Source organism: Sinocyclocheilus grahami, unplaced genomic scaffold (assembly GCF_001515645.1).
Source record: "Sinocyclocheilus grahami isolate Dianchi unplaced genomic scaffold, SAMN03320097.WGS_v1.1 scaffold208.1, whole genome shotgun sequence".
Lineage (NCBI taxonomy): Eukaryota > Metazoa > Chordata > Actinopteri > Cypriniformes > Cyprinidae > Sinocyclocheilus > Sinocyclocheilus grahami.
Genome location: NW_015505387.1, coordinates 1133157 through 1146670, shown reverse-complemented (window position 1 = coordinate 1146670; position 13514 = coordinate 1133157). Strand labels below are relative to the sequence as shown.

The 13514-nt window shown below is 36.5% G+C and overlaps 1 protein-coding gene across 1 annotated transcript; it reads left to right on the top strand.

Annotated features, from left to right (window-relative positions):
* The first annotated feature begins 1406 nt into the window (after positions 1-1406).
* tprg1l (tumor protein p63 regulated 1-like) lies at positions 1407-11651 on the top strand. The gene is made up of 6 exons (XM_016286260.1): positions 1407-1683; positions 5570-5661; positions 6016-6066; positions 6155-6280; positions 6462-6615; positions 10788-11651. Exons 1-6 carry the CDS (start codon positions 1486-1488, stop codon positions 10980-10982), a joined length of 816 nt encoding a protein of 271 aa, XP_016141746.1. The 5' UTR covers positions 1407-1485; the 3' UTR covers positions 10983-11651.
* Positions 11652-13514: the final 1863 nt, after the last annotated feature.

Genomic DNA, 13514 nt, shown 5'->3' with positions numbered 1-13514 from the left:
TGACATTAATTTAGTGATCAAATTGAACATCCTTATGGAAATATGATAATATTTTGTAATTATAATTTAAATCTGATTAATTTTCACATTGTTTGTCATAAATCAACATCTCAGGAAAATGTTATGGGGTTTCAAATCAAAATATGACTTCCTGTTATGAAACAGGGCATGATTTCATACATGTCCACTGTAGAGGACACCAGGACTAAAAGCATGTTTATCATACATTTTAGGAGACAAAAGAATTGTATAGGAAAACAAATTACATATCAATATTCTTATGAAATATTAGATATTATTATGAAAATCTGGCCAATTACTGCTCCCATTATTACACTTCTTTTTTCAACATGCTGTCCCAACAGCACTTTAATATGCAAATCAGATACAGTGTATAGATAACATTGTGCTTAATGAGAAAACCAGTTTATGGAGTTTTTACACACATATTGCATAAAGCAAAATGGTATATCAAATCATTTTGTTATATATTTTATAACATAGTTGAGAACCATCCTTAAACAAAGTTAGTTATAAAAAACTCCTGAAACCTAAAAATTGATTGGTGATTTAAAACAAATTCCCATTGTTTTTGTCTTTTCATGTCTACTCTTGTCATTTTATTTTTTAGAAAAACTGAGTCCTGGTGTCCTCTACAGAGAACATAACTTATGAATATAATTTTCAAAGATGTTATTTTACCATTTTTTTCTTATGCTCTAAACCAGGGCTGTCCAAACTCGGTCCTGGTGGCACCCCTTCACTGCAACATGTGCAGTGAAGGGGTGCCACCAGGACCAGGGTTGGGAACCACTGCTCTAAACAATGTAATGGCATGAAAAAATACTAAATTCACAAAGCTTTTTATTTCTGGTTCTCAGGAGGATATAGTAATTAATATTACGACAGGAAGTGGAGGAAACAATGCAATGTTGCTAAGGTGATTTTGCTTGGGAAAGATTTGGGGAAAAGAAGTTACTGCTGACTTCAAACGGGTTCATTTTTCGTCCGATTCCAACAAACCATACATCATTTTAAAGGTCTTTTAAAGGAGAATGGGACAATTAAAATAACTCATTTTTGAAAATGTGCTCATTGTGACTCATTTAGCCTGCACAGGTCACAAATAAATGCGTCATAAATGTAAAACAATCCATAAAAATGTATTATAAGCATTATAAATTAAAATGTATTATGAGTAGCCTACTTGATTTTTGGAATCTGATCACATAATGCAGATTACATGTAATCAGTTACTACCCAGCTCTCCTGCGATTTCAACCAGACGTAATCAATGTTTCCACCTGACCGGTCCCGTCCAGCATTTTTGGCTGAACTGTTCCTTTAAAAATCCGAATGTAACTCATAAACAGATCGGGTCCCTTTAAATCGTCCGTAGAGCGCAACACACACAGCGCTGCTGCTGGAACCGAGCGCAGTCACTTGTTACAGATATTTGCAGCTCGTCCTCGACGCTTTAGAGAAATGCTGCAGCTGAATGACAGCGTGGACCCTGAGAGCCCGGGTGCGGCTGTCCTTCACCCGGCGGACTGTGATGATGGGCTGGATTTGGCCCGAGCTGGAGCCTCGGTGGCCTGCTGCACCCCGCTACAGACCCTCACGCCTTTCCATGTCCACAACCCAACCATGCGAGCCAGAGTCAAGGATTATTTCGTCTTTAGGGTGAGTAAGTAACCCAGTATTTGCTACAACACGTCCGGACTCGGTAGTCGAGGTTGTAATATGTGTCAAATAGTTTGCATCTTAGTGTGTTGACTTGATGGGGCTGTTTGGCAAAACCTAAGAAGCTGCCTACATAGCCAGCACGCATGAGCATCATGATCGCGTTCATAGAACGAGCGCAGTGACTTGGAGCAAGAGACGGTAACGATAAATAGTTTGTTTTTTAAGTTGACACGCAAGAACGGATCCTATGTGAATACCTGTGTTGCCTGAAATGCTTTCTGCATTGCCAGTGGTGAGGCCAGACATTTTCAAGTGAGTGGACTTTGGTGCTTTTGGCTGAAAAAGAAAAAGGCCAAAAATATGAGCTGAAAATATATGCCTAAATTAAAAATAGAAATATGACTTTACTTGAAAATGTGATGTTCTGTAATCAGTGTTGGGGGGGGACTCATTACAAGTAACGCCAGTTACGTAATCAGATTACTTTTTCAAGTAACTAGTAAAGTAACGCATTACTTTAATTTACAAGAGAATATCTGAGTTACTTTTTCAAATAAGCAATGCAAGTTATGTTGTTTTTTTCCAATTTATTGATTGACAGCTCTCCTGTCCCCATGTTGAGAGAAATCAGATGTTACTGTAGTTCTAAAATAAATATGAATATGCATTCATTCATCTCACTCACAAAAACAAACACAGATTCAGTAAATGAATAAAAATAATGCAACTCAGAATATGACGCAAAACTGCAATAATGAAATGTTAAACAACACAAATATGCTTTATGTATTTAATCCCATTCTATTAAGCAATGTCTTTGCTTCTGACCTTCGATGAGTCAGTTCAACCGTACTAATAAACAAAAAGTGTTGAAATGTCTTCTTCTGCATTCTACTGTACGGACGTAATTTAATGTACTTTCCCTTCAGCCTGAGGCTCATTCATTTCACTTTTGGTGTGCAAAGGCTTTTATATTTGCCAAAAATATAACTTTTTTTATTTTAAAAGCAAGCAAGCAAGCCCTGTCCAGATTTTAAAAGTAACGCAAAAGTAACGTAACACATTACTTTCCATAAAAAGTAACTAAGTAACGTAATTGGTTACTTTTTTATGGAGTAACGCATTATTGTAATGCATTACTTTTAAAAGTAGCTTTCCCCAACACTGGATATAACAGACACTGGCCATATATCGTGGAAAAGGTCTCAACTAGCAAAATTGTTTCGGGACATCAGACAATGCCAAATATATGTGAACAGTATCTATGCATGCGACTTTTGGGCTGCGTTTTGGTTTGTAGCTTCACCAAACTGTAGATTGACAGCCCTTGATCCACTGGGGTCGTATTACTTATTCTTTACCAGGGGTGTGTGATATTGACCAAAAAATATATATCTTGATATTTTCTGGTATTTTATCAATAACGTGTTATTGTGCTGATATCTTAAGGACTACCGTGGACAGCTGACTCCTAAAGTTTTGATATTCTTCATATTCTGTGCAGTGATCAGTTCACAGCAGTTATAGAAATTAATCTTTTCCAATAAGTTTAAATCGATTTTTACCTTTTATGCGCATTTTCTACCTTTTTAAAAAGACTTTTTTTTTTCTAGAAAAGTGTGCATCACGTTTTGAGTCAAATATATATATATATATATTTTTTTTTTACATTTAATCAGTCAGTTAGAATAATCAGACGTTTGGGCTGTTACCAAGCAAATGAAATCAGTATTGACAATTGATCTTTGCGATGCAGAGGAAACACAGAAGCTGCCTCTGAAGTGGCATTTAGATGCATTTACACACTGTTTAATGCAGCTCTGAGGGACATGGAATACTTTAACCTGCAGTTAAAAGTGCATAAATAATGTTTTGATATTTTAAACACAAAATGTTGAAAACTGACGTTTGAAATTATAATGTTTTTTAAAGAACAGATACTTTAAATGTGAAATCAAAACCGCCAGTAGGTGGCAGCAAGTCACTGTTAATAAGCGAGTCTTTGCGATTGAACCGAATCGTTTAAACGGTTGATTCATTCAGGAACGAAACACCGTCGTGTTGCTCAGAGACGCAAAACAGTGCTGTGGCTGTGTTTGGAATTAGTTTTGTTGTCGAAATTGAGCAAAAACGGGCGATATGCTGACTTCAACGTAAGTCTCTTAATTAATTTATTGTTTATTGAACTGTTGTAAAAATCAATTATCACAATTGTAATCCTAATTGCAATAAAATACTAATATACTGCGTAATGTGTAACCTCCTGTGTATCCTGTAGACTGCCTACTACAGTTTAAAATAGTATTCAGTGGTAAACATTTGAAAGGGATTAAAATTATTTTGTATTTATGGTGCGCATTTCTGTGAAAATGTTAATTTTTTGACGAACAAACATAAAGTACTTATTGTCTTCATGTTGTATTGCAAAACACTTTTGCTGGTATTGAGGTGGGATACAGGAAAGATTATTGGACAAAGTTTGTGAATTTATTGAAATTAATCAGGGATGACCATTATGAATGGAGCCGACCGTTTAATCTGACTTTCTTTCTTTCTTTCTTTTTAGACTTATGACGATGTAAATGTCATAATTCTAATGAATTGTCATTTACTACCTACACAACCACCTGAAAGATTATTACCCATATAGACAAAATAGTTCATTTGTATTCTGGTTTGTGATGTTCCTTTTCTTTTCTACCTCACTTTGTATAAAAGTATCTGCTAAATAAATCAATGTAAATGTAAAATACAGCCTGTTATTTTGTGTGTGTGTGTGTGTGTGGTTTCAGTTGGTTCAAAATTGTATCAATTTAGAATACATTTGATGCATCATGATTTCTGCATGTTTGTACAGATTGTACACTCAAATCTGTATATGTCTGATTGGTGAATGAGACCCATGCAGTGATGTACATTATAAACTGGGAGTTGTGTGGTATCATGTTTTGTGTTTGATCTTGAGCAGTTGTCATCTGTGGATGTGGACTATAGCAGTGCTTCTCAACCTGGCACACTCTATCTTTAAAACTTTATCTTATTTTAAGTCATCTTGAGGGCCCCCTATTAGGCACTGGCTGCACTCTAAAAAATGCTGGGTTAAATACAACCTAGTGCTGGGTAAAATAGGGACAAACCCAGCAATTGTAGGTTGTAGCAAAAGAGGTTGTATTTCACCCAGCATTTTTTAGAGTGCAGCCAGTGCCTAATAGGGGGCCCTCAAGATGACTTAAAATAAGATAAAACAAATAAAAAATGAGGACATTTCTTATTTCAATTTACCTCTCTACAACTTTTTCCTTTAAAGAAGCAGGATTCCCAATGTCTTGGAAAGACTTAATATATGAAGGATCCTAACTACACTCTAAAAAATGCTGGGTTACTTCAACCCAACTTTGGGTCAAATATCGACTAACCCAACTGTTGGGATACAGTTCTACAATAAATTTTTAACCCAAAAATTGGGTTAGTCCATATTTGACCCAAAGTTGGTTTGAAACAACCCGGCATTTTTTAGAGTGTATAAAGGTGTGTTTTCTTGACCTGAAAAGGTCATGTAAATTAATAAAATCTTATAATTTCATGGGCAATTTTATATATGGTTTTTCTAGGTATGCCATATTTTACAATAAAGAAATTGTGAATGAAAAATGTTTTTAAAAACATTTTGATGCTTATCCTGTAAACCACAAACACCTGGACAAGTCATGGGCCCACTGAATATTTTTTTGGGGGAAAATGGAAACCTTGGAGTCAAAAAGTTGAGAACCACTGGCCTATAAGGACTTTAACTACACAGTAGACATAAGTTGCATTTATTTATTTTCTAGTTTCAAGCATCTAGGCCTAAATAAGCTGCTCTTTTTCCCCCCCCTGGTCTCAGCCAGGAACGATAGAGCAGGCGGTCAATGATATCCGCACGGTTGCCTTGCCTTCAGAAGATGGAGAGGTTCTTAGCGTGTGGCTGCTAGCAGAGTGAGTCCATTGCCACCCTTTTATAGCACAATATCATTTTTACTTTTATTGCATGCATTTTTAAATGAACAGGATCTTGATTGCAACCTTTACACAAAAACATACCATGGTACTGGCTTTTGGGAAATCCTGTTTTTTACATTTACAGTACTATGAGAGAACCATGATATGCTTTTGAAGTAGCTTGGAGTACTATGTAAATACCATGTGAATATAGTATCTGGCAGTTATTGCACATCAAAGTACTGATGTTAACATCTGATAACGTCACTATACCGCTTCTCTTATTATGCAGCAGAATTTGACAGATGTCTGTTCAGCCAGATTCATGTGCTCTTTATATTTTTACCACAGAATTGATCACTGGAACAATGAAAAAGAGAGACTGGTACTTATAACTGAGAGGTAAGTGGAAGTAAATCATCATTGAGAATTGTGTTTAATACATTAGTATCAGGAAACGGGTTCTGAACGAGCTGCTGGTCTGTTACAGGTCTTTGTTGGTGTGCAAATATGACTTCATAAACCTCCAGTGTCAGCAGGTGGTCCGAATTTCCCTGAACGCTGTGGACACGATCTCAGTCGGCGAGTTTGAGTTTCCCCCCAAATCCCTCAACAAGTAAGACACTTCATTCTCAATGTGACATTGTGATTATATGTCATTTTATGACAAATGTCTAATAGTTTTCTCCACACTTTAATTACCCCAAAATGTTAATTTGTACATTATATAGCAGACATTAAAAATCTAAATGAGGTTTAGGCAGTATTGTACTGTGTGTGTGTGTGTGTGTGTGAAGGAGAGAGGGAACCGGTATCCGTGTCCAGTGGGATAAGCGACCAAGACCTTCGTTCATAAACCGCTGGAACCCCTGGTCCACTGACGTACCCTACGCCACCTTCACCAAACACCCCATGGCACACGCCGATGAAAAGGTGGCCTCCCTCTGCCAGGTGAGTGTGCTTCCTATACTAGTGCTTGATTCTTATTGATTTTTCATCTTCTGCGGTATGGATACCAGCTGCATTCCCTCTTTCTCTTCTCTCTGACACGCAAAGCAGTATAGTTTGTTGCACTATGTGTTTCAGAGTGCGTTTTCTGGAAATGTAAAAAATTTGGAAATATTTGTATAAATGTATTGTATTTGTCGATTGAAATCTTTTTACATCAACCGGGGACAACAGATGCAAATTTGCCATCTTGGCTAACATTTTATATTGAGTTTATGCTTTATAGATGTGCAATTTCAATGATTGAATGAATGAATAAATAAATAATAGGTGAATTAATGTGCACACAAGCAGTTTGTGATCTGGTGTTTGTTGCGTCTCCGTTCGGCTTGGTTTACAGAAAGTGAAACAAACTGTAAACTGTAAACTGTAATGTGCTGTGAGTTTAGGCTGCCAGTTACACTTTTCCACATTCACATAATTTCCAACATTTTTGTGGATTCGAAGCTTCTTTTCACAGGGTTTCTGCAGGATTTTTAAGCTCAAATTTAAGACCTGCACAAATAAAATTAATACCATATGAGCGGGGTAGGGCCATTTCTATAGCATTTTTTCCCAACCGGGGGGCCGTGTAAAAAAAAAAAAAAAATTTTTAAATTGCTAAAATGTTCAAAAAAGCATCTATTATATAATATCAATTTCTGATGTCGCCAATAATTAGAGATGCACCGAAATTTCGGCTGCCGAAAATTAGTTCACCGCTCAGGTTTCACTTTCACGTGGTGTGACGCTCTGTGTATTATCCTGCTTTATGCGTGTGCGCTCCGCTCAGTAGCTCCACTCATATACCGTTCATGCTCATCAGAACAACAAAGTCCACTCAGAAATTGAGCCGACAGGAAACATGGATGTAGTACAGTATTGTCTGCAATAGCCCTAATGTGTTGTAACGTGGTGTGGTATATGGGCAACTCTGGTAACGCTGCCCTCTCATTCACTGATCTGCTAACCGCTATGTTATGCTTGCGTGTTCCGATAATAATAGCTTTCTAGGACTAAACATTATTTGGATAATTGGTAAAAAAAAGTTAAATATCTTAACCCTACTGTTAGACCTACCTGAAAAACTAAAAAGCAATGTATTTAATTCGAAGGCCTGTCGTTATTTTTTAATTTGTGCTATCATTAATTTCTTTTTGTTCGTATTTTATTACTGACTGCTTATTTTTTATTCAATTCAAAGTTTGAAATCAAGCCATCTCATGCTACTGCACCAAAATTACCCCACTGTAAAATAAAAAAAATCACTGAGTGAGATAGCTAGTTATAATGGTAATTAAATAATGTTTACATATGTATAAAAGCCTACATTAAAATCTGTCATATAAATTGATCTCTTCATTAGAAATTAGCCTACTGATTGCCACCATTTTTAATAATATTAAAAATATCTGTATGACATTAAATATTTTGCAGTTCTTCCCTGTTGTACTGAGTATCTATACTTTTCAAAGTATCATATCGAAGTTAGAAATTCAAATATTGTGACAAAATTAATTTTGTACGGTGCCACAAGTTTGTTAAAATGGTGCCGCGACTAAAAAAAAAAAAAAGTTGGAAAACACTGGTCTATAGTACCATATTCAACTGTAAAAATGACTGTAAAAAGCATAATTTACACTTCAGATACAAGTTTTCACAAAAACAAAGTTTTATAAAATGATAAACTTTACATTTCAGCCATGTTACCATTTTTAAGAAAATGGATGAGTCAAAAGTATTAATTATTTTATTAATCTAAACAATTATTATATCAATTAAATAACAAATTAGGGGTGTGCGATATTGATTAAAAAAAATTATATCTCGATAATTTTCTGGGATTTTATCGATAACAATATTTTGCCATAGTTATTGTGCTGATATCTTATCTCTAATTGTGCTAACAGCTGACTCCTGAATTGTTTTTATATTCTTCATATTCTGTGTGGTCAGTTCACAGCAGTGATAGAAATGAATAATTTCCAACAATTTGTATGGGCATTTTTACCTTTAAGCCACTTTTTCTAAAAGTGTGCACCATCTTTTGAGTCAAATTCTTGCATTTGGGCTGTTACCAAACAAATGAAATCAGTATCAACAAAATTGATCTTGGCAATCCAGAGGAAACACAGAAGATGCCTCTGAAGTGTCATTTAGATGCATTTACACACTCTTTAATGCAGCCCTAAGGGACATTAAATATTTTAACCTGCAGTTACAAATGCATAAATAATGTTTTGATATTTTAAACCTAAAACATTGAAAACTGATGTTTGAAATTATTTAAAAAATGAAAAGATACCTTAAATGTGAGATTAAAACCGCCAGTAGGTGGCAGCAAGTCACTGTTAAGTGAGTCATTGTGATTGAACCGAATCATTTAAACGGTTGATTCATTCAGGAACGAAACCCCGTCGTGTTACTCAAAGATGCAAAACAGCGCTGTGGCTGTGTTTGGAATGATTTTTTTGTTGGGAAAACTAGAGCAAAAACAGGAAATATGGTGTCTAAAACGTAAGTCTCTTAATATTAACTTGTTTATTGAACTGTTGTATAAAATCAATATCACATTTGTAATCATGCTGACTTTTGGAGAAAAAACGGCACTCTTCGTGTGATGGTAACTATATGAAATGATACATTTTCTGTCCCATATCTTGAATTATGTGATAATTCTAAATGCATTTTAGACTGATTAAAGTGCACTCACTAGTCTAACCTGCTAGACTACTTCATCTAATGTATGTGCGCATTCTGTAGGTGTTTTGTTTGCATTTCGCGATATACTCGATATCAAATCGCATATCCTTAAAACAACAATTACGATATTATCGCAGACCGTACATATCGCACACCCCTATACTGTTTATATTTTTATAATGCATTGTCTTCTTATCGATCCACCAGTTCACATTTAAAGCTCTGCGTGTTTGCAGGGTAAAAACATGGGTCGATTTTTGAATTGGTCTGAACTCTGAACAAAACAACAGTTTTATTGAAAATGCTCATTCATTCTCTGCCAGCAGGTGGAGCGTTTGGTAGAAATATAACTGTTTCCCCGGTAACAGCAGAACTCAAAGCATGGCAGCACCAGACTTTGAACATGCAGTGCTCATGTTTAATTAATGAAATCATAGCCTTTTGAAGTTTAATCGTCACATTCAGCCGTATCGCAATTCTGGTCCGTCCCCAAATTTAAGACCTCTTGATATCATAATTGTTTTTTTTTTTTTAAGATGTATTTTTTGGCATTTTTGCCTTTTATTGATAGGATACTAGCGAGACAGGAAGCGAAGTGAGAGAGAGAGAGGGTGGGGTGGGGTGGGGTGGGATCGGGAAAGGTCCGCGAGCCGGGTCTCGAACACGGGACGCCCGACACGCAATGGCGCTACATGTCGACGCGCTGCCCACGAGGCTATCAGTGACGACTGAAATCATAATTAAGACTTTCTTGTACATTTTAAGACTATTTGTAAGACTTACAATTTAAGACTTTTTAAGGCCTTAAATTTGATACAACTAAATTGAAGACTTTAAGACCCGCAGAAACCCCGTTTCAGCTTTCCTCCAAAATAAAAGCTCAAGAGTTTAACTTTTGCAAGAGAAGAAATTCATAAGTATTATAAATTTACTATTGTAAAGTAAAAATGAATATTACAATAGTAATATTTCTATCTTGTATTATTATTATTATTATTATCTAACTGGGAGAGGCAGCAGGCCTGAGGAATCTTAATTGATAAGACAATACTTTGGATATGGTCAAAATTAAATAAACTACTCTTACTGTTCAAATTTTATGCTTTGTATCTAATCTATGTATATATTTTGAGGTATTGTATCAAATTTAGAAATTCCATTATCACGATAATAATGGATACTTCATACAAAAATACATTTTAAAATCTTTCAACAAAATGGTAAAAAAACAACAACTCAAGATAAAATCCTTAAATAACTTTCACCATTCTCAAAACGAAAATTCGAGCAGTGCTTGACTGGCTGTCAAATAAGCAATCAAAGACTTCAGGTTCTGCCCTAAAACACACAAGCAAATCATGGCTAAAAGCATTCAGTCTGCTATTCGTATTTAATGGAAGTCAAATCAAATGTAATTCTGTTCTCCATTGAAGCTTGAGAATTTCAAGACGCAGCTCGTCCAGGCTGTGAAAAAAGACCATAAAGACTTCCCCATCCCGGGACGAGCCAATGGCGTGCTGATACTGGAGCGGCCGCTCCTGATCGAGACCTACCTGGGCATCATGTCCTTCTTCAACAATGAAGCCAAACTGGGCTACGCCATGACCAGGGGGAAAATCGGCTTTTAACTCCTGAAATCTCCCTCCATCGCTCTCATCCTCCAGTCAAGTGCTGTTTTTGAGTGATACTGCTATACTTGAGTATGTGAGTCCAGTACATGCTGCTTGTTTTGTTGTTTGGATGGCGTGTGAAATGTGCCCGGCGGTGAGACGTGTGGTCACTGCAGCAGGATGTGCCTGGATGAAGCCCTCTTCCTCTATTCACATGTAAAACAAAAGCCTTTCTAATGAGGTTGAATGGTTTGAAGAAGTTTGTTTGTGTTACTGGCATGCTTTATTGACCATTGAATATTTGTAACAAAAATTGTGGCAGTCGACTAGTTTGTAGGTTGACTGAATGACTTAAGGAAGCCCTTTTCAGACGGTTTAGGGTTCACCTGACCCTGCTCTGCTGACTTTCTTAGGGGCCGTTCACACAGAATGCATCTAAAAACGCAGCACTCAGGAAGGGTTTTTTATTTAATTTTTTAAGTGCAGTGCTGAATGCCTCCTCCGCCATGCTGCCGTCAAATATAACACGCCAACTTGCTACTGTAAACACAAACTTGCAACGCTTGCTCCGCCTCCAGTGTCTTCTGATTGGTCCACTGTTTGGAGCTTTATTGATGAGCGGCGCTGCGTGTTAAATAAAAGCAATAAGCCCCAAGAAGCCGTGATTTACAGTGAATTTATAACCGCTAAGGGGCGTTGTTAGGCACCCCCTTAGCTGTTATAAAATCACTGTAAACCACGGCTTCACGGGGCTTATTGCTTTTATAAAACGGTTATTGCATATACGTAGTAAGTTTTCACAAAATAAAACCGAGCAAATAAAGTGTAAAAACAGTATTCTTCCGCCAAACAATGTAGTTCCTCAGAAACGGTTGTGGTTGCAACAAAGTGGTGGCCGAGCAACACACAGAAGTAAACAAAGGTGTGTGTTTGTAGAGTAATTTACAACAGCTTCGAACGCGGCTCAACCAATCAGAATCAAGGAACGGAACTATCCGCTTTATAAGCTGAAATTCTTTTAACTTGACACAGCGTCTTAAAAGCGTGGAGCTCATGTGCGAGACCCTGCAAAACACGTGATTCACGAGGGCAACGGTCCTACACTTTGTTTTCTACCGCGTTTATGTAGAAAACAAAACAATAGAAAAGTAGTGCACTTGAATGGAAAAATGCATACTGTGTGAACGGCCTCTAGAGGAACAAAACACAGGAGTTTAGAATAAAAAATGTATTTAAATATTTTGTAACCTGAATGCAAAAACTTAACTCAATACTTATGGCAGGATGCTCAAACAAACAAACAAATGCACAAAAGCATCGCAACGACCGTAGACATCCGTTTGTGTATGGCTGTAGCAACAGCTTTAATGGGATTTAAGTTTTTTGTAAAGCTTCCATTTAACCTCATCAACACCAAACAGCTAAAGAATAGGCTGGACAGTCCTGAAATAGGGAGCTTTGTCTGCTAGATCCAACAAAAATACATGTTCAAGATGCACTGAATCCGGTGAAATGCATTTAATGCTTGTATAGTTAATAAAGAAACATAACCTAGTCGCTACTTAAGGAAATCATTTTAGTATAAAATGTGGTGTTAATCAGTCTAGCTGCATTCAAGATGTTGCATTCTGAACACTTACGATTTCCGGTAAAGTTGCGATGAAAATCAGGTAGCTGTATTTTGACGTATATCTAAATGGATTAAGAAAAAAGACAAAAAATGTAGGGTTTGAATTTGGTTCTATGCATGGTTTGTTGATTGTATTTGGAGGTGTGGGTTTTGCAGGGACGGGTTAAAGTGCACTAGATGATCAGAGAAGTCCTGTATACGTCCCCTGTTAGAAGTCTGCGGTCTCATTGGTAGATTCGCTTATGACATTTTAATTAAACAATGAGGTCAAAAACAATATGAAAAAAAAGATGGAATTGTTCACAATCAATAACATGCATTTTGAAAAATAGATTTCCATTTCATAACTTTAAATACCAGTGGAGTTTGGAGATTTGTCCATTTTTAAAATGGTGTACTTCAAACAAATGGTTGTGAATTGTTTAGTTGAAAGTAAATTTCCATAATTGTGTTCACAATTGATCACAAAATAAAAATATTTATATATGAGCAATATCACTCGAGTACGAGAGCGATACCGGCTCTGTATCAGCGGCTGTGATTAGGCCAGAGGCACGAGGCCGGAGGCAATCACAGACGCTGATATAGAGCCGGTATCGCTCAAGTACGAGAGTGATATTGCGTTTATACAACAGTTCGACGGAGCATGTGTGTAATTAAACAAGAAACAACAGAGTGCCTAATTAAAACCCTCTTTTGTGTGGAACTACTTCCTTCCGCCACAGATTCAAAGCTCAAGTTGACCGTTAAACATAGGTCACTTTTAGAATTGTTATCAAGGGCATGTGCTGCTTCAGTTATGTTATTAGTGAGAAATAATGAGGTTATAAGAGAGAAAAAATGCGTCAAGACGTGCATCCGAATGAGAGACCGCGAAGCTAGACGTTTCTTCTTATATTAACTAACATACTCTACGATTA